Source organism: Gossypium arboreum, chromosome 10 (genome assembly GCF_025698485.1).
Source record: "Gossypium arboreum isolate Shixiya-1 chromosome 10, ASM2569848v2, whole genome shotgun sequence".
Taxonomy (NCBI): Eukaryota; Viridiplantae; Streptophyta; class Magnoliopsida; order Malvales; family Malvaceae; genus Gossypium; species Gossypium arboreum.
Window position 1 is genome coordinate 125,188,518 of NC_069079.1, and position 24,996 is coordinate 125,213,513.

Here is a 24,996-nt window from a genome sequence, read left to right on the forward strand (position 1 = left end):
GTTGGATTGGACCGATGGGTTCCGGTCCACAACGGGCAAGACGGTGAGAGTGGTTCAATTGTGTTTTTAACAGCAAATCTCCTACCACGTCATTTATTCTCTTCGTTGATTCTTATAGCACTTTACGTCTTTGGGGTTTGTATTAGGGATGGTGATGGAGTAGTTATTGGGTTAATTAGTTCCCTTCATCTCTTGTACCGCTCTCTTATTCCTTTTTTAGTATTTAGGGACTTTTGTTTATTATATAATTATTGTTTTCTTTTTAAAAAAAATACAAAAACTGGATAAAACTCGACACAACAAATATAATTAATACGTCTCAAATTCAGGTCAACTCTAAAATAATAAACACTTTAATTATCAAGTCATCATATGAATTCATGTATCTTTAATAGAATTTCTACTTTATTAATTAGAAGTTCATTAACCCAACTAGAAAATTAGATAAAGTTCTTAGGCATGCCATATGTCAAGAAAATTTGAAAAAGAAATTATAAAAAAAAAAAAAAAGAAGAAGAGAACCTTCGTCATTATAAAGGTGAAGTGAAAAAGCAAAGGAATGATTACTTGGATTATTATTTATATATAGCCACTATTTAAATTAAGGATTTAATCAAATTGAGTCGAAAAATATTCGAGTTAATTGAATTATTGAGTATTATTTTATCTTCTTAATTTAAGTTGAATTTATTTTATTTTATTTTTAAATCAAATTGAGTAAAATAAATTCAATTTTAATTGAATGAATTTATTCAAGTTAAATTTTAAAAAATTAAACATGTTAAATTAAAATTTTATTACAATATAATTAATTTCACGTTAAAACATGTAAATTTGAAATCATATATATTTGAAAACTTTTTCAGCAAAATAAAAAAAACATAATTTAGTGTGATAAACTTGAATCATTAATTAACTTATTTAAGTCCCAAAATTATTATTTTAGAAAATTTTAAAATTTTTAACTTTTTATATATTTTTTTCAATTTTATAAATATTTTAATTTTTTTGTAAGTTTTGTTGGGAGAGAGACAACCGTATTCATTTTCAAAATCTACAAATGCCAAAATGATATCTTACATTAATATGATATTTGAGTCATTTGAGTTTTTGAAAAGTAAAATTTAACTCGATTCTAACTTGAAATTCAAATTACTTATTTGAGTTGAGTTAAAAAATCACATAACTCAATTTAAATAATTAGAAATTTGATTTTTTTTTCATTTTTTCAAATTGAATTCAATTTTACTGCACCTCACTCTTACTTCATAAATAGGATTTTTTAAATAATTTTTACTGTTCCTTCAACTTGCTTTTTGTTTAGTCCAAGGTTTTCTAGTTGGAAATACCCTTGGACCTTTAAAGGTGTTTATTTTCTCAAATTAGTGCGTTTATGTCATGTATAAAATAAACCTATTTTCTGTGGCTTTAGTTCTTGGAAATTTTTTTGGACCTTGGAAGAAATTTGTTTCCTCAAACTAGAGTGTTCAAATCATGTATAAATTGTGGTTAGATGCCTGTGTTCTTGCAGAATATAAGTTCTATTTCCTTTTCTATATTGTCGTATAGTTCTTTCTTCTTAATGTTCTGTTGCAAATTTCTTCAGCTTTCAGTAATCTGAAAATTTACTGCCTAATTTATTACCCCCCCAAAAAAGGCTATGGATGAGAGGATGGTAGAGGCTGCCCAAACAGGAGATATTAACCTCTTGTATGAGTTGATTCTGAATGATCCATATGTTTTAGATCGTATTGATCCTGTGCCTTTTTCTCATACTCCATTGCATGTAGCAGCTTCTGCTGGGCATATTGAGTTTATGATGGAGATGATTAAATTAAAGCCAACGTTTGCAAGAAAGCTAAACCAAGCTGGGTTTAGCGCCATGCACTTGGCTCTGCAGAATGACAGAACTCAAGCAGTGCTTCGACTCCTCAGGTTTGATGAAGGCCTTGTTCGTGTCTGTTAGAATTAAGTGACCCAAATTCTTATTTAAATAAAATACGATGGAAAATAAAATAAAAGTAAAATCCATATAGAACTAGACTTCTTTTATTTTATTTTAGAATAAGGTTTTAAACCTTATTAAACTCCATCTATTTTATATTGATTAGGATAAGGTGTTTCAATCCTACTAGAATATGGCTTTGCAAGCCTATAAATAGACATAGTCTATTCCTCTTGTATTTGAGTAAAATTTTTCGACATAGTGAATTTTCTTCTCCTCTCGCCTGTGGTTTTTTTCCGAAAGGGTTTCCACGTAAAATTTATGTGTTCTTTATTTTTATTTATTTTATTCTATTTTATTTTTCACAAATTGGTATCGAGCTTAGGGTTATTCATCTCGATTACGGTAATGGCGTCTTTGAAGTATGAAATTCATTGTTGGATCGCAACACCGATTTGCGTTGTGGCAAATTAAGATGCAAGCGCTTCTTGCAGATGGATCTAGAGGATGCCCGCTAGGATAGATAAGATGCCTTCGACATTAACAGATGAAGAGAAGAAGCGTAAGGATCGAAAGGCATTAACACAATTACATCTGCATTTGTCCAACGAAATTTTGCGGGATGTGATGAAAGAGAAAACTGCCATTGCATTATGGAAGAGGCTAGAACAAATATGTATGTCGAAAACTCTAACAAGCAAGTTGCATATGAAGCGGCGTCTTTATGCTCATCGTTTGGAGGAAGGTGCGTCAGTACGAACACTTAACAGTGTTTAAAGAAATTCTCTCAAACTTGGAGGCCATGGAGGTTCGAGATGATAAGGAAGATCTAGGGTTGATTCTACTTTGTTCGTTGCCCGTCTTATTCAACCTTTAGAGACACGATTTTATATAGCCATGAGTCTCTCACAGTTGATGAGGTTTATGATTCTTTAACCTCGTATGATAAGATGAAGCATCTTGTGGTTAAACCCAACTCTCGGGGAGAGGGTCTTATTGTTCGTGGGAGACAAGACCGAATGTTGATGATGATCGTGGTAGAACACGAGAACGGAATCCTCGTGGTAAATCTAAGGGTAGATCGAAATCTTCAAGCAGAGGTAAAACTTGCAACTTCGCAAGAAGAAAGGGCACATTAAATCTGAAAGTGCTATAAGCTACAAAATAAGATTAAAAGGAGGCTGCGAATCAAAAGGAAAACAGACGAAAATTCGGTGAAGGCGATGTTGTAGAAGACTACAGCGATGGTGAACTTCTAGTTGCTTCATCAATGATTCTAAAGTAAGCGAGGAGTGGATACTTGATTCAGCTGTACCTTCCACATGAGTCCCAATCGGGATTGGTTTACAACTTATGAAACAAGATCTCAAGGTGTTGTTTTGATGGGAAATAATGCTTCATGTAAAATCGCAGTGTTGGAACAATTAAAGTTAAGATGTTTGATGGAGTTGTCGAACACTTAGTGACGTGCGGCATGTTCCGAATTGAAAAGAAATTTAATTTCGTTGAGTACTCTTGATTCAAAAGGGTGCAGATACACGGTGAAAGTGGGGTTTTAAAGATTTCAAAGGGTCCTTGTTGTGATGAAAGGGCAAAGAAAGATTGCCAAGTTATATGTTTCTGAGGTTCTCTTTATTCGGGGATGCATTGTCGCTTCCTCTTCCTTGTCAGATGATGATATTACTAAACTTTGGCATATGCGCCTAGGGCATATGAGTGAGAATGGCATGGCGAATTAAGCAAAGAGGACTTCTTAATGGGCAAGGAATTTGCAAACCGAATTTCTGTGAGCACCTTGTGTTTTGGGAAGCAAAAGAGAGTTCGATTCACTAGAGGAATCCATAACACGAAGGAAACGTTGGAGTATATCCATTCGATCGTGGGGGCCGTCCAGTGCCTTCGAGAGGTGGAGCTAATTATATACTAACCTTTATTGATGATTTTTCCAGAAAAGTTTGGGCGTTCTTCCTGAAGCGGAAAAGCGATGTGTTTTCCACATTTAAGTCTTGGAAAATTATGATTGAAAAACAGACGGGAAAACAGATAAAATACCTCCGTACAGACAATGGCTTAGAGTTCTGTTCTGATGAGTTTAATAGATTGTGCAAGTCAGAAGGGATCATGAGACACTTGACAGTTCGTCATACTCCACAGCAAAACGGCGTTGCAGAACGAATGAACAGAACGATCATGGAGAAGGTTCGATGTATGTTGTCAAATGCCAACTTACCGAAGTCATTTTGGCGAAGCGACCTCTCTCGCATGTTTTTGATCAACCGATCTCCATCCGTTGCCATTGAGAAAAGACTCCACAAGAGGTATGGTCGGTAATCCCGCTAATTATTACGATTTAAAGATTTTTGGGTGTCCTGCGTATGCTCATGTTGATAATGGAAAATTGGAACCGAGATCCATTAAATGCGTTTTCTTGGTTATAAAGTCTGGTGTAAAGGCTATAAGTTATGGTGTCCGAAAATAGAAAAGTTGTGATTAGCGAGAGATGTTGTTTTTGATGAAACGCTATGCTACCTAACTTATCTCTTAAAGACTCTTCCAATAAAGAAAACCAAAAGCGGTGGAGCATCGATTAATACGAAATCAACTCCTCAAGCCAAGACAAAATTGAGAATAGAGTTGCTTCTTCACCGCAATACTCTATCGCCAAAAACAGGACAAGAAGAGAAATTAAACCTCCAAAGAAGTATGCCGAGGTTGATCTAGTTGCTTATGCTTTAAATGTGGCTGAAGATATAGATGCGAATCAAGAGCCATTTAATTATTCGAGGCGATTAGCTGTGAAGACTCGAGAAAAGTGGATGTTTGCTATGCAAGAGGAGATGGAATCACTCCACAAAAAGCAGAACATGGGATCTTGTAAAACTTCCTAAAGGTAAAAAGGTCATTCGTTGTAAATGGGTGTTTAAAAAGAAAGAAGGGACTCAGGAGTTGAAGAACCCGGATATAAAGCAAGGCTTGTTGCAAAGGGTTACATCAAATTCGAGTGGACTTCACATGTGTTCTCTCCAGTTGTTAAGCATAGTTCGATTCGAGCTTTGCTTGGTATTGTTGCCATGCATGATTTGGAGCTTGAGCGGTTAGATGTAAAACGCATTTTTGCATGGAGAACTTGAAGAAGATATTTACATGCAACAACCGGAGGGTTTTATAGTCTCGAAAAAAGAGGACTATGTTTGCTTGTTGAAAAAGTCCCTTTACGGTTTGAAACAGTCACCAAGACAAGGGTACAAGAGGTTTGATTCCTTTATGACTTCTCATGATTTCAAAAGAAGTAGTTTTGACAGTTGTGTCTACTTTAAGAAAAAGCAGTGATGGTTCTTTTGTGTATCTACTTCTTTATGTTGATGACATGTTGATAGCAACAAAAGATAAAGAGAGATAAGAAAGGTTAAAGCCCAACTAAGTGAAGAATTTGAGATGAAAGATTTAGGACCAACAAAGAAGATACTTGGTATGGAGATTCTCGAGATAGAAAAGCAAGTAAATTGTACCTAAGTCGGAAGGGTACATTGAGAAAGTTCTTTGCGGGTTCAATATGCGAGTGCTAAGCTTGTTAGTACTCCTTTAGCAGCCCATTTCAGACTTTCATCGGCCTTATCTCCTCAATCAGATAATGAGATTGAGTACATGTCACATGTTCCATACTCTAGTGCAGTAGGATCTCTCATGTATGCTATGGTTTGTTCACGTCCAGATTTATCATATGCGATCGGTCGATTAGCGATACATGGCGAATCCTGGTAAAGAACACTGGAAAGCAGTTCAGTGGATTTTAAGATACTTACGAGGCACTACTAATGTTTGCTTACAGTTTGGAAGAACTAAAGATGGAGTTATAGGGTATGTTGATGCTGATTTTGCTGGAGACCTTGATAGAAGAAGATCTCTCACAGGTTACGTCTTTACAATCGGAGGTTGTGCAATTAGTTGGAAAGCCACTTTGCAAACTACAGTCGCTTTGTCTACCACTGAAGCTGAGTACATAGCGATTATTGAGGCTTGTAAAGAAGCTATTTGGTTGAAGGGACTATTTAGTGAACTCAATGAAGACCTTCAAATCAGCACAGTATTTTGTGACAATCAGAGTGCCATCTTTCTTACAAAAGATCAAATGTTTCATGAGAGAACAAAACACATTGATATTCGGTATCATTTTGTTCGTGATATTATTGCTCGTGGTGATATTGTTGTGAGCAAAATTAGCACTCATGAAAATCCTGCAGATATGATGACTAAGTCACTTCCTATAACCAAGTTTAAGCATTGCTTAGACTTGGTTGGTGTTCATTGTTGAAGTTAAACCCTTAAGGGGTTTTTGGAAGAGGTGAAGAACTTGTTTATTGAAAGTTCGCGATGAAGAACTTGTTCATTGAGAATTTGTGTCAAGGTGGAGATTGTTAGAATTAAGTGACCCAAATTCTTATTTAAATAAAATACGATGGAAAATAAAATAAAAGTAAAATCCATATAGAACTAGACTTCTTTTATTTTATTTTAGAATAAGGTTTTAAACCTTATTAAACTCCATCTATTTTATATTGATTAGGATAAGGTGTTTCAATCCTACTAGAATATGGCTTTGCAAGCCTATAAATAGACATAGTCTATTCCTCTTGTATTTGAGTAAAAATTTTTCGACATAGTGAATTTTCTTCTCCTCTGCCCGTGGTTTTTTTCCCGAAAGGGTTTCCACGTAAAATTTATGTGTTCTTTATTTTTATTTATTTTATTCTATTTTATTTTTCACAGTGTCAAAGGGAGGGAGGACCTCACTCCTCTGCACCATGTGGTTCAAACAGGAAATGTTGATCTTTTGGTCAAGTTACTTAAGGTTTGTCCTGAGGCTATTGCAGATGTGACTGTTCGAGATGAGACGGTATTCCATCTTGCTGTGAAAAACGACATGTTTGAAGCTTTCCAAGTCTTGGTGGGTGGCTTATAAGAAGCCGCCATGAGTCTGCCCAACGTTGGGAGGAAGAACTACTGAGTTGGGCAGACATTGATGGCAACACTGTGCTACACATTGCAGCTATCAGAAACAGACCTCCGGTATATGCTAATTTTCCTAATCAAGTCAATTACAGATATGTATGTATATGATAAAAGGGTAATTTACATGAATTAGTTTCTAATTAACAGGTGGTGGAAGTATTGCTGGGACACTTGCCTCGAGCCTAAATCAATGCCAAAAATTCGGAGGGATTGACAGCACTAGATATCCAATCACAATACCCATGGAATGAAAGGCAAGCGGATAGGATTGTAGATATGCTCAGCAAAGCAGGAGGTTTGGGTGCTTCCTCTTCCTCGCTTCCCAATACCTCCATCTCTTTATCCCACATCGAATTATTGAAACAAAAGATGCCATGATATAAAAAATGGGCAACAAAAGCATATCGAGGAAAGCAGGGTATTCCATGTGAGATGCGTAACACATTTCTAGTAGTGACAGTGCTAATCATAACCACCACTTACGAAGCCTCTTTAAACCCACCAAAGATTCCCGATGACAGTCCATGTCCATCCCTGAAATACCAAGTCTCTTTAAGTCAAGCTCAGCCTCTCAATTTCCACACAGTTTTGCATAAAACCGACATCAATACTGCACCCATACCCAGTCCCTCCGCAACGTACGTTTCCAAAGAATATGATTGGACATTAGAATACTCCTCGTTTTGGTTTTGGAACACGTTCACCTTTGGGGTAGCAGTTTTTTTAACAGCACTTCTCCTACCAACTCATTCATTCTCTTTGTTGATTCTCCTAAATCTTACCTTCTTTGGGTGTTCTTACAGGGATTTATTTGATCTTTCCTCATATGAGTTAATTTCCATAAAAAAGGAACACTTCTTATATGATTTAGCCTCCATTTTTAAGGATTTATTCTCACCGTTGCTAGGTTTGCTTGGAGTTGGATCACATCTGACAACGTTTTATCTTTCCAGGTGGCAATACATTAACAACCCAAAATTCTTCTTTACCGTAGTAATCTTTTACTTTGGCTTCAGCCTTTTTACATTGTGTCCAGTTTAGTGAATCCGTGTAATCATTTCTTCAGAAAGAGCTATTTTGTAATGATAAAAAGAATTGTGAATTTGTTTTTGAAATAGTGGTTGAATAAGGTTCATAACCAGCTGTGCTTTTTGTCTATTTTGTTCATTTCTAATCTTAATTAAACGGCAATGTATTTCTTCTCTGCCAAAATAATCATAATTTTTTTGTTTATTTGTTGAAAATAAGTTTTTAAATTTTAAAATTTCACACCAAAAACTTTAATAGAAAAATGTTAATGATCTTAAGCATTGAAATTGAATTTTAAATTTGAAAAGTAATAAAATTAATTACTAAAATTAAAAATAAGGAACTAAATTCTAAATATAGAAAATATATAAAGATTTAGAACATAATTTTTATTTTATAATTTTACACAAACAAATTATTAACCTGTGTGGAGGAAACATTTTATTTCTTTTAAAAGAGTTTGAATTTATTTCAAGCCTTAAAAAAAACAAGCAAAAACAAAATAAATTGGAAAGAAGAGACCAACTTGTCACTAGATAACAATTCTACGTTGGATTGGACCCATGAGGTTCCAGTCCACAATCGGCAAAACGGTGAGAGTTGTCCAATTGTGTCGTCCTTTCTAATCTAGCGCCTGCCTAACATAATTACAAAATAGGAATTCAATGCAACTGGGTTGTGGTGTCTGAAATTTGCAAAAATATAGGGAATTGCAATGCGTATGAGGCAGAATTCTAGAGCATTCTAGATAGTCTTGACCAAACTTAGAAGTTTGGATGTCGAGATATTTTATTAGAAATAGATTGTTTGGAAGTGCTACACCGTATTAAGGGGAACCTGACGAGGTATCAGTTAGAATCACATGTTGTTAATGTGATTCGAGATTTGCTCTACAGGAAAACAGACTTTTAGCGGCGTTTTTTTTACCTTTAGCGGCGTTTTTAAGCGCCGCTAATACTTTTAGCGTCGCTTTCCCAAGCGCCGCAAAAAACGTCGCTATATGCAACGCCGCAAAAACTAGTGGCGTTTTTGAAAAAAACGCCGCTAAAGACCAGGACTTTTAGCGGCGTTTTTTCGCAAACGCCGCTAAAGACCATGACCTTTAGCGGCGCTTTTTTCACAAACGCCGCTAAAGACCATGACCTTTAGCGTCGCTTTTTTCGCAAACGCCGCTAAAAACCATGACCTTTAGCGGCGCTTTTTTAGCAAACGCCGCTAAATATCATGACCTTTAGCGGCGCTTTTCTCAAAACGCCGCTAAAAATAATGATATTAAAAAATTATTTTATTTTAATTAAATAATATTTATTTCTATGTTAAATATTATATTATGTTTAATTTTGAAATTTGAACTTTAAACTATATACATTTAAGGATAAATAAAAATATTAATTAAATTAAATTTTCCATTAAAATTTAAACTTCAAAATTAAATATAAAATTAATGAACTTAAATTTAATACATAAACATTGATTCAATATGTAATTTAATACATAATTCATCCCGGTGAGAAAATAATGCCAAATCATCACCACATCTCATTAATCAAAGGAAAAGATCGAAAAAGAAGAAGAAACAATATACAACAGAGGGTGGTTCAAGCTTTAGATGACGCCAAAGTATTGCAATGCTCGATATATAACTTAGTGAAACTAACAACAAAAAACACAAAATAGACAAACAATCACGCAGCAAAACTAGAGCAAATACAAGAATTTAAAAAAAAAAAAAAATGATAAATGGCAGCAAAGCTAAAAACAAGTAGCAAAGTCAAACTACGCAGGCGATAAGAAGAAAATAACTAAAATTTTAAAATTTAAAATAGTACAGGGCCTAAAATTAACTAATTCAAAAGTATTGGTCAAATTAAAATATAAGAACTAAATGCATAACTTTCATAAAGTATAGGAACTAATAATAGAATTAACCCGATATCTTTCATTGATTTGAAGTTTCTATCGACCTTTACCAATTCTCTGAAGCACATACAAGATGGAGATGTCTAGATTTAATTTGAGTCTTTTACTCGCTTGGCTTTAAGATGGGAAAGCAAAGGAGTTGGAACATGGGCATCCATTTATTTTAATGGGATTTGAACCAATGGATGTAATTCATGCATACTTTGTAGTCTCAATTCTAATCCAAATTACTTGATTTGGAAAGACTCTACCATGGGGATATAAACTATCGTTGATAGCATACTCAATTAAGGCCCCTATGGTTTGCCGATGCAACTAGGGACAACAAGCAAAGTTTGCATTTCAATCACTCTTCAATGCTTAAATTAATAGTTTTTGTTTAAGAAAATGAATAAAGATAGAAGAAATTTATATTACAGAGACCCAAAGTAGCAAAAGATTACGAAAATAAAAAAGGGTAAAAGAGAAGCTTAACATACCGAAATAGAAGAAGAAAAGCTGTGAAAAATCGGTTTTAGTGCTTATTGACTACTGTTGAGTTTGAGACAGGAAAGATTTTAGAAGACCAAACTTTATACAAAAAGAAACTATAAAATTATATAAAAAGCTAATAAAATTTTAGCTAAAATAAAAACTTCAAGATTTTAATATTTTAGATTTAAGTATATAGTTTCTTTTTCTAAATTTATTCAGGTTGTGTTTTTTAATTTTTAAATTTAAAGGTAACATAAAAATATGAAAATAAAAATATCAATTACAAATTATATTTAATTTACATCACCGGGAAGATCATATGAAGTTATAAATTGAAAAGATTTAACCAAAAATATATACATGTCACATATAAAGACTGTAGTTCTACGAGTTGCACAACGGCATTATCTAGTTATGCCAAGAAAGAGCTTTCCTTGTTTCACCTTTTGTATATTTCTTCTAGTTACAGGAAACCAAATACCCCAGTAAGAGAGGTGGAAGCGTGAAAGGACAGCATTTTCTAAACCGATTTGAGGACAACTAAAATAACTAAACCAAATGTTTAGTCTCATTAATTATATTATAGTAGCAAAATAATCAATGTGTGACCGAAATATGATAGATGATATGATATTTTTTTATTTTATAGTTTTATTTATTTATTTATTTATTTTATTATTTGAAAATAATGAATTTCTTTTAATTTGGAGTTTAAAAAATATTTTTTCTTATTTAATATTAATCCATTAAGCATAGCTCAATAGTATTTTTTTAACATGAATTCCTCTAATATTAGCAATATTTTTGTAGCATAACAAAAAAAATAGCCTTTGACAAAATGACCCAGTATAATGGCTAGCGACTAGAAGGGACAACTATCCTAGATAAGAAATCGTGATGATTGGGAAGAGTACCTTAAAGATTTGCATCAAGAAGGTCTTAATGGACTTGCTCTTGTCGATCACAGTCTCACTACCAACTTCAAGACGGCCGATTTGTTTGGGGTCAATCTTATATTTTGCTAGGAGTGAAGTAACAATTTGTTAAACTGCAGATCAAACATAACCACATTAGTAAAATCGAAGAAAGTGTTCATTTCAACCATCCATACAATGCAAATCTTAGTCATTATTATACATCTTGTAAAACAAGATTACGTGATGCTAATAACATATAAGAAGAGTAGATATAAAATGTAGAATTTGTAACCTCATAGAGATAACATCTTCCACTTCGCACAAAAAGGCCATGCAATCTTGTTGTCCAAGTCCAATGGTGTATTTCCCTTACTAGCACCATCATGAGCCTCCAATGCTTCTGTTTTGTAGGAAAAAGAAATGAATATCATAAAATTAATCTCATATTACATTAATCTATGAATAAATAACATATCAAATAAAAAGCCATCATTCTACTATAAACTAAAACAAGTATTCATAACCATATGATCATGCAAAACTAGAATTTTTTTTCTAGGAAAATTGTAATTAACACCCATTGATCCAATGAAGGAATCAAACATAACACTTTAACAATGAGTTAGACTTCACCAAATTATAAAGTTCAAATGAGATGAACTTTTCAGATATACAATTAAAAATTCAAACAAGAAAAAACCCCAAGAAAATTAAATTTGGAGGCAATCAGTTTATTCACCATAAATAACCAAAAAATTCCACCTTTGACCCATTTTCTCCCTTGAATCAGCTACCCAACCAAAACCCGAACTCAAAAACTCAAGAAATTAACAGGAAAAAAAAAAGGAAGAGATGAAATCACCTGTTGAACACAGGTAGGAGGGAAGTAGATTTCCATAGCAAGAATTCTCACATTCTTATCCATTGTGAAATGGATATTAACAAAAATATCCTCAACTGTTGCAAAGCCCTAATTTCTATTAGCAAACTATGTTTATATGCAAATGCAAATGTCATAATTTAAAACCAAATTCCATTCACGTAAGTAATAATTTAAAACCCCGATTTTGCTTCACTTTAAGATTACAAATTGCAAGTGAATTTGAAGTATGAAATCAAATGATTCAACAAAATAGCCTTAAAGGATAATGCCAAGTCACAGTGAAGTTTTTGAGCTATGAAAAGCAAGGGAGTGAAAAGGGTACTTCGGTTTCAACTTTGACAATGACAAGACGGAGCATTTGAGAATTGCGAGTAGCGGAAGTTGGAGTGTCATCGTCTTCAAAGTCTTTGACTGACTTAACAATCGGTAGCTTTCTGTGTATGTCCAATGGGCGTGGCCTAAACGATAGCCTACTCCTTTTTTGTTCTTCCTTTTTCTTTCACCTCACAGCGCACTCTCAATCGATTCAGTTATTCCACATCGAAACCAACAAACTAATTAAAAAGATAACAAAGCGAAAATCCACTTAACAATTCAAATTCAAAAGAAGAAAAGGAGGAAATTTAGCACTTGCATTTTCATGCACTGGTTCATACTGAAAGCAAACGGAACTGTAGGCAGAGCAATCATTGGTAACAACGGAATTGAGCAACAGGAGATTGAAAAATGGAGAGGCTTACATTGACAAGGGAGAGGTGAAACGGGAGATTCCTAGGGTTTCATTGCTGCTGCTGCTGGGGCAGGGATTCTGACATCTCTTAGATTGCTGCCCCCAGAATGTCTTCTTTTCGCCCATTTAGTCTTCCCCCGGTTCTAGGAGCAGCGATTGACTATCTTGATGCGGAGGGATCGCTTCTTCATGAACCAAAAGTTATATCCTAAACCAACAAATCCTCTTTCTCACAGCATTTTTGGAGCAGGCTCAATGCTTTCTTGAAAGCCTAGAATTAAAAGATAACCTAACAGATCGAGAGTAGGGACTAACGAGCGGGTAATAAAAATTTGGGGATTTTAATTCTTCAGGGAATGAATCTAATTCTTCAGGGAATGTTAAGAGACAACGAACCAACATCAGTACTGTTCTTCAACACAGGTCTCTTTAACTTATTACAAAAGGGCCTTGGTCGACTACTTCATTTTTGTGTGTGTGTGTGTTTTAGTTTATGTGTTTCTACAAGTAGAACAAAATAGATGATGATGAAGATGATAATCCATGGTCTGTCGTTTGTGTGCTTAAAAGAATGGGTTCAATTAAAGAAGAAATAAATCCAGAAACTAGTTGGCTCTTGGTTTGGTGTGGTGATGCTAAGTGATGAGAAAGGGAAGGGGAGAGAGCTGACGTTTGAAATAAACCCTAATGTGACTGCCATTTTGCGGTCATCCTTTAACAATAGATAGTATAAGGTCAAATTCTGGGTTTTGTCCTTCTGCTATGTTGAAATTGAATTTAGTTCTTGCTCTTTAAATTTAGCATAATTTACTCCTCTAATTTTACAACTTTATGATCGTTAATCTAATATTTACCTATTTTTCAAAATAAAATAAATTTTCCAACAAAAGAAATAGTCTATGTTAACATAATAAGGGTTATTATTATTATTATTATTATTATTATTATCGAAATGTTAGTATAATGAGTTGGAATTGTTGGTTTTAAGGAAAAGAAATATATATTAACATTTTTTTTGTTACTTGCGGATGAAAAATATGATTACTTGAAATTTAATCTAAATTCTTATGTCCACGATATATAATTCTTGTCACTTAACTAAAAAGTTGTTGGTAATTTATACTACTATTTTACCTATAACTATTTAGATTAACCAATAATATGATAAAAGTGGAGAATAAAATTATGTAAAATTAAAATATAGAGATTAAAATTAAATTTTAAATATAATAGTGGAAATAAAATTACAATTTGACCATAGTATTAATTTTTTCTTTACAAATAAACAAAAAGTTTAATAACTGTTAGAGATTGTGTCTGAATTTCACTAAAACGCCATTATAAGATTAATTTTAAATTTTTTTATTTTTAACATATTTTTTATTTTTTTCTTTTGGAATTTTTTTAATTTTGAATATTGAACTTTTAATTGAAATATGGACTAAAATATTAAATATTAAATTTTTAAGTTTTTATTTTTTATTTTTATTTTTAAATTTTAAATTTTAAATTTTGAGTTTATTTTTATTTCGGTTTAATGTGTAATTGTAGACGTGAAATTCTAATTGTGGTTTAAATGTATAGTTGAAACTTTAATTTTGATTTAATCATACACATTTAAAAAAATACATCAATATATTTTTATATTGAATAAATATAAATATTTATGTATCCATGCAATATATAAATATAAAATGATGTTATATCAATAATTGTGTAAAAGAAAATGAAAAACGTGGAGACAATATATATTTTAAAAAGAAAATGAGTTACAATTAAAAACGTGGAGACACAAATGAGTGCAGAGAATTTTCGTTCAGATAAATAAATATATATTTTGATTAATCAAGATAGATAAATATTAAAATAGTATAAACAAAAATTATTAATAAAATTTAAAGGTAAACTTATCATTTAAAACATTTTCCACAAATTATCCCTTCAATCCATTAAACAATATAACACCTTATTAATATATAAAAATATTTTTTATCAAAATCAAGATATCTATTATCGATAACAATAGTTAATTATAGGGTTTAAGATTTAATTATTGAATATGATTCACTTGAGATTAACATACTATATACCCATGGCCATTAAACCTTAAACCATAAAACCCTAAACCATAGACCTTAAACCTTAAATATTAAACCGTAAACCAAAAATAAATTTAATCAATATTAAGTATTGCTTCCATAATTTATTATGAACATAAGCTTTACATTAATATATATATGTATATACACATCAACATCCATGTGACATTTTTTGGGGTTTAGGGTTTTAGAAGTTATGGTTTAGTGTTTAAGGGTTTAGTATTTTAGGAGTTATAGATTAGTGTTCATGATTTTTTTGGGGTTTAGGGTTTTAGGGGTTATATGACTTTTAGCGGCGTTTTATCAAAAGCGCCGCTAATGCCCCGACTTTTAGTGGCGTTTTACCAAAAGCGCCGCTATTGCCCCTACTTTTAGCGGCGTTTTACCAAAAGCGCCGCTAATGCCCCGACTTTTAGCGGCGTTTTACCAAAAGCGCCGCTAATGCCCCGACTTTTAGCGGCGTTTTACCAAAAGCGCCGCTATTGCTCTATGTTTTACAATTTTTGCGGCGTTTTATCATAAAACGCCGCTAAAAACGCCGTTAAAACCCTATTTTCCTGTAGTGTTGCTGAGCTATGATCGGGATACCAACTTAAAACATATGCATCGAGATTGCAATAGGCTGGCTAATTGTTTAGCAGAGGCTGCTGAAAGAATGGATATTGGCATTCATTGTTGGTCTCAACTCCTTGATTTTGTTCTAAATGCACTGCATGAAGATCTTAACGATTTATCTACTATTAGACTAATTGCTATGTTATTTCACCACAGAATGATTCGAATAATGTCTTAACTTAGTAAAATCGAATAACAACTTAAAAGTCGAGGCAACTCTAGAGTTTTGATCCCCTTTTAGTTCTTTAACCAATCATTCTTACACTTAATTATAATTCAAATACAGTAAAAGTACATGATTGAGATGAAGGGATGGTGGTTGTTTGACATAACCTGTAGAAAATGCAAAATGGTTGAAAATAACTCAAGTACTAAAACTAAAACTCAATTTTTTGTGAGGCTTAAAGCTATTTGGAGCAAAGATAAAATCAATGTGTATAGGCTTAACAATATAGCTATCATCTTACATTGTTATTTCATCCTAACCACTTCCCTCATAAGTACTCCATCTTTTATTTTCTATTCGACTTCATCAAAACTCTCAATAATTCTCCATCCTTTTCAACTTCAACGAAACCTTCTAGGGAAGGAAGCTCTATCATAAATGACTTCGGTTCTAGTCAAAGTAAAACATAGTTTTTTTTTAGGTTTTTTTTTACTATTTATGCATCAAAATTTTAGGTTATTTTGGACATCTTCCTAATGTTTTTGGGCTTCAATGATCTGCGAAATAAATTTAGATAGATCTTTTTAAGTCACGTCAACATTTCATTAATGATTTAATAAATGAGTAATAAAAAGATTTAGGGTTAATGTGCAAATTTGTCACTATACTTCACTTTGATATTGAATTTTATTGTTTTAATTTAATTTGATTGAATTTTTCCACTAAAGTTAGATTTTTTTATTGAATTTTCTATTCAATTTGAATTTAAAATAACTTGAAGGCTAAATTCAATAAAAAAATAGTTCTATATTTCACTTTAACATTTAACGATAATAAGTTAATTAATATAAAGTTAAATTTAAATAAAATGGTTATTTTATAAAATAAATTTATTTTTTTCTCTTTTATGAGATATGAACTCATTAAAATAGAAATTCTAATTTAAATTATTAATTTTAATATTTATAATAGTAAAATAAAATATTTAAAAGATTTTTCTTATTATATTATGTTTTAAAACCATCAAATTAATAATGAGTGGTAAAATTAATTAAAAAATCAATTTTGGTGAAAAATTTTAATAAAATTGAAAATTTAGAATAATATTCAATCACATAATAGTTGATTGATAAATTTCTTTGGACCTTGGAAGAAATTTGTTTCCTCAAACTAGAGTGTTCAAATCATGTATAAATTGTGGTCAGATGCCTGTGTTCTTGCAGAATATAAGTTCTATTTCCTTTTCTATATTGTCGTCTAGTTCTTTCTTCTTAATGTTCTGTTGCAAATTTCTTCAGCTTTCACTAATCTAAAAATTTACTGCCTAATTTATTACCCCCCAAAAAAAGCTATGGATGAGAGGATGGTAGAGGCTGCCCAAACAGGAGATATTAACCTCTTGTATGAGTTGATTCTGAATGATCCATATGTTTTAGATCGTATTGATCCTGTGCCTTTTTCTCATACTCCATTGCATGTAGCAGCTTCTGCTGGGCATATTGAGTTTATGATGGAGATGATTAAATTAAAGCCAACGTTTGCAAGAAAGCTAAACCATGGTGGGTTTAGCCCCATGCACTTGGCTCTGCAAAGTGACAGAACTCAAGCAGTGCTTCGACTCCTCAGGTTTGATGAAGGCCTTTTTCGTGTCAAAGGGAGGGAGGACCTCACTCCTCTGCACCATGTGGTTCAAATTGGAAATGTTGATCTTTTGCTAAGTTACTTAAGGTTTGTCCTAAGGCTATTGCAAATGTGACTGTTCGAGATGAGATGGTATTCCATCTTGATATGAAAAACGACATGTTTGAAGCTTTCCAAGTCTTGGTGGGGTGGCTTATAAGAAGCCGCCATGAGTCTGCCCAACGTTGGGAGGAAGAACTATCGAGTTGGGCAGATTTTGATGGCAACACTGTGCTACACATTGCAGCTATCAGAAACAGACCTCGGGTATATGCTAATTTTCCTAATCAAGTCAATTATTGATATGTATGTTTATGATAAAAGGGTAATTTACATAAATTAGTTTCTAGTTAACAGATGGTGGAAGTATTGCTGGGACACTTGCGTCGAGACCAAATCAATGCCAAAAATTTGGAGGGATTGACAGCACTAGATTTCCAATCACAATACCCATGGAATGAAAGGCAAGCGGATAGGATTATAGATATACTAAGCAAAGCAGGAGGTTTGAATGGTTTGTCTTCCTCGCTTCCCAAGACCTACATCTCTTCATCCCACATTGAATTATTAAAGGAAAAGATGTTATGGTATGAAAAATGGGCAGCAAAAGTAACTTCCAATTCTTCAAACTTTTTTTACCAAATTTTTTTTTTATTAGAGGGGAAATTAGAGTCACTTGATGAGGTTGTGGATTTTTTGTGTTTTCAAGGTTTCTTAGGATTTTTACATTCCATGTTCTATCTTTTCATTTATATTCTTTATTTTCTTCTTTATTGTTCTAATCGCAGATTTATTATTCTATTTTAATTATCTTAGTTATTTATTTTAATTGTTTTATCTAACCTAAATTTGATTGTGTTTCATGTTATGTGAAAAATTCAAATTTCTTTCTGAACGTTTAGAGCCTTAAGTCAAATCTACGACTTTGACAAATTTTACGATCCGCTTCCACATTCATCCATCTCATTCTTTATCAAAATTGGATCAACTTTAAGGAACGAATGTAACTATCCCATATATTGGAGAGATAATGAATACCGTGTTGTAAGGTTTTAGTACAGGTTCATATTTGACGAATTTTGGTAGGAATGATAACCGACCTAAAACTAAATGAGGTTTAGTTGAACATGAATTTAATCATACTTGATTGAGTTTAAAAGTGAATTTAAATGTAATGATGATAGGTGAAAAGGAGAAAGATATTAAAGAACAATTTAACCAAAAATAAGAAAAATAAATGAAATGACAGAACGTGTGAAAGAAATGAAAATAAAAATTGCTTTTTAATTCAATTCAAGTCTCTTTTCCAAGCCATTATTACAAGGTATTTGTAACGCCCCAAATTTGATAAATTTGTTTCTATGAGTTTTTAACACACAACTGTGTATTTGATAAATTTTTTTTATGAGTTAACTGTAGGGTCGGTAAGGGTTACTCGATCCCTAATTTTGTCTGATTATGTGATATATGTGCTCTAGCATGTTACTCTTAGTGTGTAGACCAATTTGTATGTATGATCTGTTAATTGCATACTTGCATGCTATGTATTGTATGTTGCATTGCATCGCATCGGGCAGCACAGCTGCAATTATTTGATTATGTATTGCATTTTGGTATAGCGTGGTGTGTAGGGATGGGTGAGTCGATTTTATCCCCACATGGTGTGTAGGGTTGTATGGAGTTGGTGTGTAGAGGCTGGTAGGTAGAACTCTTTTATTCTATTCTGATTTGCATGATATATCTGAGATGGGCTAAGGCCCACTCTGGTTATGTAAAGGGTTCAGGCTCGAATTATCTGATATTTGGATATATGACTGATTTCTGCTGTTGTGTATATTTTCTGTGGGGATTACATACTGAGTTTGTGAAAACTCACCCTTTTTCTGTTTAATCTGTATAGGTAATCCCCAGACTTGAAGGGTCGGTGCAGCGAATGGCTCAGTTGTGGCTACACGGTTTTCCACTTAGACTATTTTCTATTTACTTATGAATTAATTTATATTTGGGGAAAATTTGATGTAATTAAGGCCTTTATGGATTTTGCTTAATTTGGGATTTTGAAATGTTTTACGTTTTTTTTACTACTAGTAGTAGGAAAACTCAGGTTTTTAAAAGTACTGAATGTTTTACAAAACTACCACGCATACAAAAATGGCTTTTAAAAGCTTCTGCGAAAAAGAAATGTTTTAAATTAGATCAATTAGAACGCATTATCTCAGACTAAGTACAAGTTAATAATTGGAACGATTTTAAGGTCAATGCGATTCTAAAAACACTCTCATATGACGTCACCAGATTAGACCAAAATGTTCATGCCGGGTTTGGGGTGTTATATTTAGTGGTATCAGAGCCAGGGTACAAAACTCGGCTGTGGATTTGGGTTTTAAGTTTGGTTTTAAAGAAATAATTTTAAATGGTTTGAAATATTTCTGACTGAGTATGTGGCACACTGAGTCTTTGGCGTCGATCCTGTAAGTTTTTGAAACTCTGTTCAGAATTGTCTAAAAGTACGATTAGACTGAAACTACTTTAGGTAGTGTAAACTAAAAACTGTAGTGAGACTATTACTCGCGATAACTGACTATGAACATTCTAATACTGTACTACATAAAACTTCTGTTAATAAAATATCAAAACTGTTAACTAATGCATAAAACTATTAAAATAGATTAATTTCACAATCTACGATAAACGTATGTGGTACTCGTGGATGGGGTACTAGGGGCCGTGGCAGAGGGCGTAAAGGGGCTCAAGCGGGGTCCTCATCATCTGGAAATCTGCCTAACTTGGATACTAGTGAGACACCGGAATCACCTGTGGCAGAGACTAAGTCTCGAGATCGTGCAGTTGTAGACAACGCATTGTCCCAGGCCATGCTATAGATTTTAGAGAGGGTCACTGGGCCCAACACTAGATCTGGGGGCCGAGGGTCAGTTACAGAACGACCCTGGTTCAATAGGGCTGAGTTGCTCAAGGGCATTACTAGAGTCGCCCCTAACGTGGCCAAGTATTGAATGGAGGCAACGGAAAGAATTATGGACAATCTGGATTTTACTGCTGAGCAGAAGCTTAAGGGGGATGTATCTCTACTTCGTGATGAAGTGTACCAGTAGTGGTTGACGGTTAAAGAGGGCATTCAGCCCGACCGATTGACATTGGATCTTTTTAAGACGATTTTCCAGAGTAAGTATATAGGGGCCAATTTCGTTGACGAGAGGAGATGGGAGTTCTTTAATCTCACCTAAAGATTCCGTACAGTGGCTGAGTATAAGGCCTAATTCCTGAGGCTAAGCCGTTATGCGCGAGGCGTGGTGGCGTCTAAATATAAGATATGTGTCCGTTTTAAGGACGACCTTAGGGATAACTTGAGGGTGCTAATAGCTCCGCAGAAAGAGCGTGAGTTTGTTGTTTTGGTCGAGAAGGCCAAGATTCCAGAGGATGTTAAGTACGCAGAGTGCCAAAACAAAGATCTTGAGAGGGGTAAGAACAAGAGGGATTCGGAGCCCTCGAGTTCTGGGATGAGGCCTAAGAAAAAGGCCAAACTTGATGGGCCGGTGAGAGTTGGGCCTCTTGTTGCACCTACTGGGGTGGTGCTGTGTGGGCATTGTGGTAGACGCCATGTGACAGCCCAAAATTGACCCTAGTCGGAAGGTGGTCTCGGGACCACAAAATCGAGGCATAAAAATAATTAAAAATTTATTTTGATGCCTATAATATGTGTGTGCTCATGTATGACATTTTATGATGATTGATTTAGTGTTATAAGGGTGAATTCCACAAGAAAGGACTTAGTAATGAACTTTGAAAGTATGATAGGAAATGTGTGATGACTAATTAAAGCATGCATGCAAAATAATGGACTTGCATGTCAAATTCCCCTTTATAGGTGGTGGCGGCCATGACAAGGAGGATGGGCTAAACATGTCATGAAACATGTTTTGTTGGTGCATTAGGGTGAAATAATAAACAAAGGTGTATGGGTGATAAAAAATGAAAAAAAATGTGTGTGAGTGTGGTAATCCCCCCATTGCCGTGAGTTGTAGAGAAGGAAAGAAAAAATTTTGTTCATCCTTTCTTTGAGCCAAAACTAAGGAAGAAGGAGGATTTTTGCTTCATGCTTGGTTTGGAAGAGATCTAGAAGGAGATTTGGCTAAGTTTGCATCAAGATTAAGGTATGTATGAGGTTGTGTTAGGAGTTTCATGCATGTTTTGGTTGCTAACTTGATGTGCATGTTAGCCATGGCTCAAATCTTTGTTAAGCCATGGAAATGGTATTTGGCCAAAGTTGTTATGGTGATAAAGCCATTGCATGCTAAGTGTGAAGCTTGATGATGATGCATGCAATGATGGATTGTCTACTCTTGAGTAAGATTTTGAGCTTTCTTTTGTTTTATCATGATTGAAGTTGAAAAGGAGCATGATTGTCATATTCGCCATGATGCATTCATGAGCATGGTTCATGCTTCTTGCATGTTAGTTAAAATTTGTATTTTGGATGGCTATGGACACCTTGAAATTCGCCATGCTCATATATGTATATATATGTTTGCACATGATGTTTTGGTTATGAAGGAAGTGATGAATAAGTTTGTTTAAAGAAGAAGATGTTGAAGAATAATTGTGAAATTGTAAGCACATTCGCCTAGCACACATATGAGTGCTTGATGCTATATTGTAAGTTTTGAGCTACAATATGCAAAGCATTAACTAGTAAAATGCATGCTGTTTTTGTGTGGTATTAAGTGCATAATTGGCCTCAACATGGACAAGTATATTCGGCCTTGGGTAGCCTATTGAAGGCCTTAGCTTTTCCTTGATGCTCGAATAAATTGTATTGAATTGCTTGATGTAGTATAAAATGTGCATGACCATTGTGTATTCAAGCTAAAGGGTGGCCATATGACCATTTAAATTCCTTGTCATATTCGGCCATAAGCTAGCACAATGAGGTTTTGATAAATTGAATTTGTTTGAATTAGCTCAAGAGCTAAGAGGGCCACAATTGGACAAGGGAAAGGAAAAAGTAATCGAATAGCCGTAAAAGCCGTTCGACAACATCCGAGGTAAGTCCTCAAGAAGTGACCCTACTTGAATTATGTGAAATAAAGTATGGATGTGTATTGATTATTGATTATGTATGTATGAGCATTTGAATTCTACCCGGGCTAAGTCCCGAAGGCGAATATGCTTGTGATTATATTTACGTTTGAGCCTTAGTAACGAAAATGAAATATGTATGTCCAATGATTATTGATGTATGTGTACATGAGAAATTGAATGATATCCGGGCTAAGCCCCGAAGACAATTATGCTGGAAATTATATCCGGTTAAGACCGAAGGCCATTGTGCTAGTGGCTACATCCGGGCTAAGACCAAGGCATTCGTGCGAGTCATTCTATCCGGCTAAGACCAAGGCATTTGTGCAAATCGTGATATCTGGGTTAAGTCCGTAGGCCTTGGTGCGGGTTACCATAACCGGGCTATGTCCCAAGGCGATTGATCGAGTAGCGACATCCGGTTAAACTCGAAGGTATGTGATTTGAAAATTATAAGCTTGCTGGAAAATTTCAGCTAATGCACTTGTGAAATTTCCCAATGACAAGGTAAGTGCGGTGTGTGCTTTGCGCTAGGAGTAAGAGCGTGTGAATATCCGCTCCTATGATGGAACGAGTTATCGGCCTTAATGAAGCCGTTATTTGTGTATGAACATAAGAGTTGGGATGGTGAAGTAAGTATGATTATGTGAATGTGCATTAATGAAATGATGCATTTAACTATGTGAATGTATTGCTGTAATTAGAGTTGATTATATTCCTTGGGACTTACTAAGCATAAAATGCTTACCCGTTGCTTTGGCTCTCGGTTTTCTAGATTTCGCCGATAGCAATCGGATTCGGGATCGTTGAAGTCGAAGTCATCCACACTATCAAGCCCCCATTTTGGTATAAATTCTTGGTTGAACTTGAAATGGCATGTATAGGACTACCCTTGTTGGTTTAAATATGTTATGATGTATATGTGTACGGCCATGCGAAAATGGCTCGTAATAGTGAAGTATCAACTTAAACTATTTGCGGTTTGTATATATATATATGGTGTCATGATGTGACTATGAATTGGAAATGGGAATGTTGGTCACATGATCAGCCATTGGCATGGTTAAAATGATCATATGTGGACCTATGTAAGGCAAGACTAGTTGGTTCATGGAGACTACAAAATAGGTAAGACCTACCTTAAAACAGATGCTGCCAGCTGCAGTAACGTGAATGTGAAAAATCACCAAAATTTTTAGGAATGGTATTAAATAGTGAATCAGCTATGTAAATGAACATTGATGAGTCTATTTTCATATGGAAGAAAGGAAATGGTCATAGGAGTTACATGTTAAGAGATATTAAAGCTATTGTGAGACAGGGCCAGAACAGTTTCTGGGTTCCTGTCGCAACTTTAAAATTTACTATAAATTATCCAGAAAGAATTAGGAGACATACCTTATATGTACAGATTCCATTTTGAGTCTAGTTTCATTAGAAACAAACGGAACCAGCATTAAAGCCCTGTACAGAGAGATATTCAAGTTATACCGCGCGAAGGTCAGAGCAGTCGATCCCTGTAACATGGGTAACTTTAACTAATAAACTGTACCAATTGGCCCGACCAAAAATCCTAGAAATAAATCCATGGATGGATATATGAGTCTAAATTCAGGGAAAATTTACGAAACCAGTTTCCGAGTTTTGAAACTCGAGATATGATTTTTAAGGCGACAGTGACGCAGTTTTCCAGCCTGACTGGAAATGTCAAATTGGTGGGCAAAACATGTGAACTTGGCTTGTTAACCCCTCGGGTCCGACCCCGGCGATGGTCTTGGGTTTGGGGTGTTACACGCCATCTGTGCGAATGTTGGAGGACTACTAAGGGGTGCTTGGGATGTGGGTCAACTGAGTACCATGTTCGAGATTGTCCATTGAGAACTGATCAGGTGCAAGCTTCAGGTTCTGGTACTATACAGCCGCCGAGAGTAGTTCAGTAGTTATCTAAGGGCTGAGGTCAGGCCAGAGGTAGATAGAGGTGTTGGATCGTCTGAGGTGGGGTAGCCTACTTTGGTTTATGTTGCTCCTCGCCGTGAGGACTGAGATACTCCGGACGTCATTAGGAGTACGTTTTTAATATTTGATGTACCTTATTGTGCACTGATAGACATAGGCTCTACACACTCATACGTAGCTAGTACTGTGTCTGAAACCTTAAGTATTCCAGTTGAGAGTACTTCTAGCGAGGTAACTGTTGTAAGTCCATTGGGACAGTTCATCCAAGTAAGTAAATTATTTAGAGATGTTCTGTTAGAGGTCCAAGGGACAGTCTGGCTGATCTAATAGTGCTTCCATTTGGGGAGTTCGATTTGATTTTAGGAATGGACTGGCTGGTTAAATACTAGGTGAGTCTAGATTGTGCGATGAAAAGGGTTGTCTTGAGGATTGAGAAGGACAGTGAGGTAGTGGTGATTGGGGAACGACGTGACTA

General features: G+C 34.4%; 2 protein-coding genes across 2 annotated transcripts; both read left to right on the forward strand.

The window, feature by feature from the left end:
• The first annotated feature begins 1,660 nt into the window (after positions 1 to 1,660).
• Positions 1,661 to 12,990, forward strand: LOC108451321 (ankyrin repeat-containing protein BDA1-like). Its single transcript, XM_017749024.2, has 3 exons — positions 1,661 to 1,935; positions 6,713 to 6,890; positions 12,856 to 12,990. Exons 1-3 carry the CDS (start codon positions 1,661 to 1,663, stop codon positions 12,988 to 12,990), a joined length of 588 nt encoding a protein of 195 aa, XP_017604513.2.
• Positions 12,991 to 17,139: 4,149 nt separating this feature from the next.
• On the forward strand, positions 17,140 to 20,350 carry LOC108451301 (ankyrin repeat-containing protein BDA1-like). The gene is made up of 4 exons (XM_017749005.1): positions 17,140 to 17,475; positions 17,517 to 17,735; positions 17,826 to 18,055; positions 20,191 to 20,350. The coding sequence occupies exons 1-4, from the start codon at positions 17,140 to 17,142 to the stop codon at positions 20,348 to 20,350; spliced, it is 945 nt and encodes a 314-aa protein (XP_017604494.1).
• Positions 20,351 to 24,996: the final 4,646 nt, after the last annotated feature.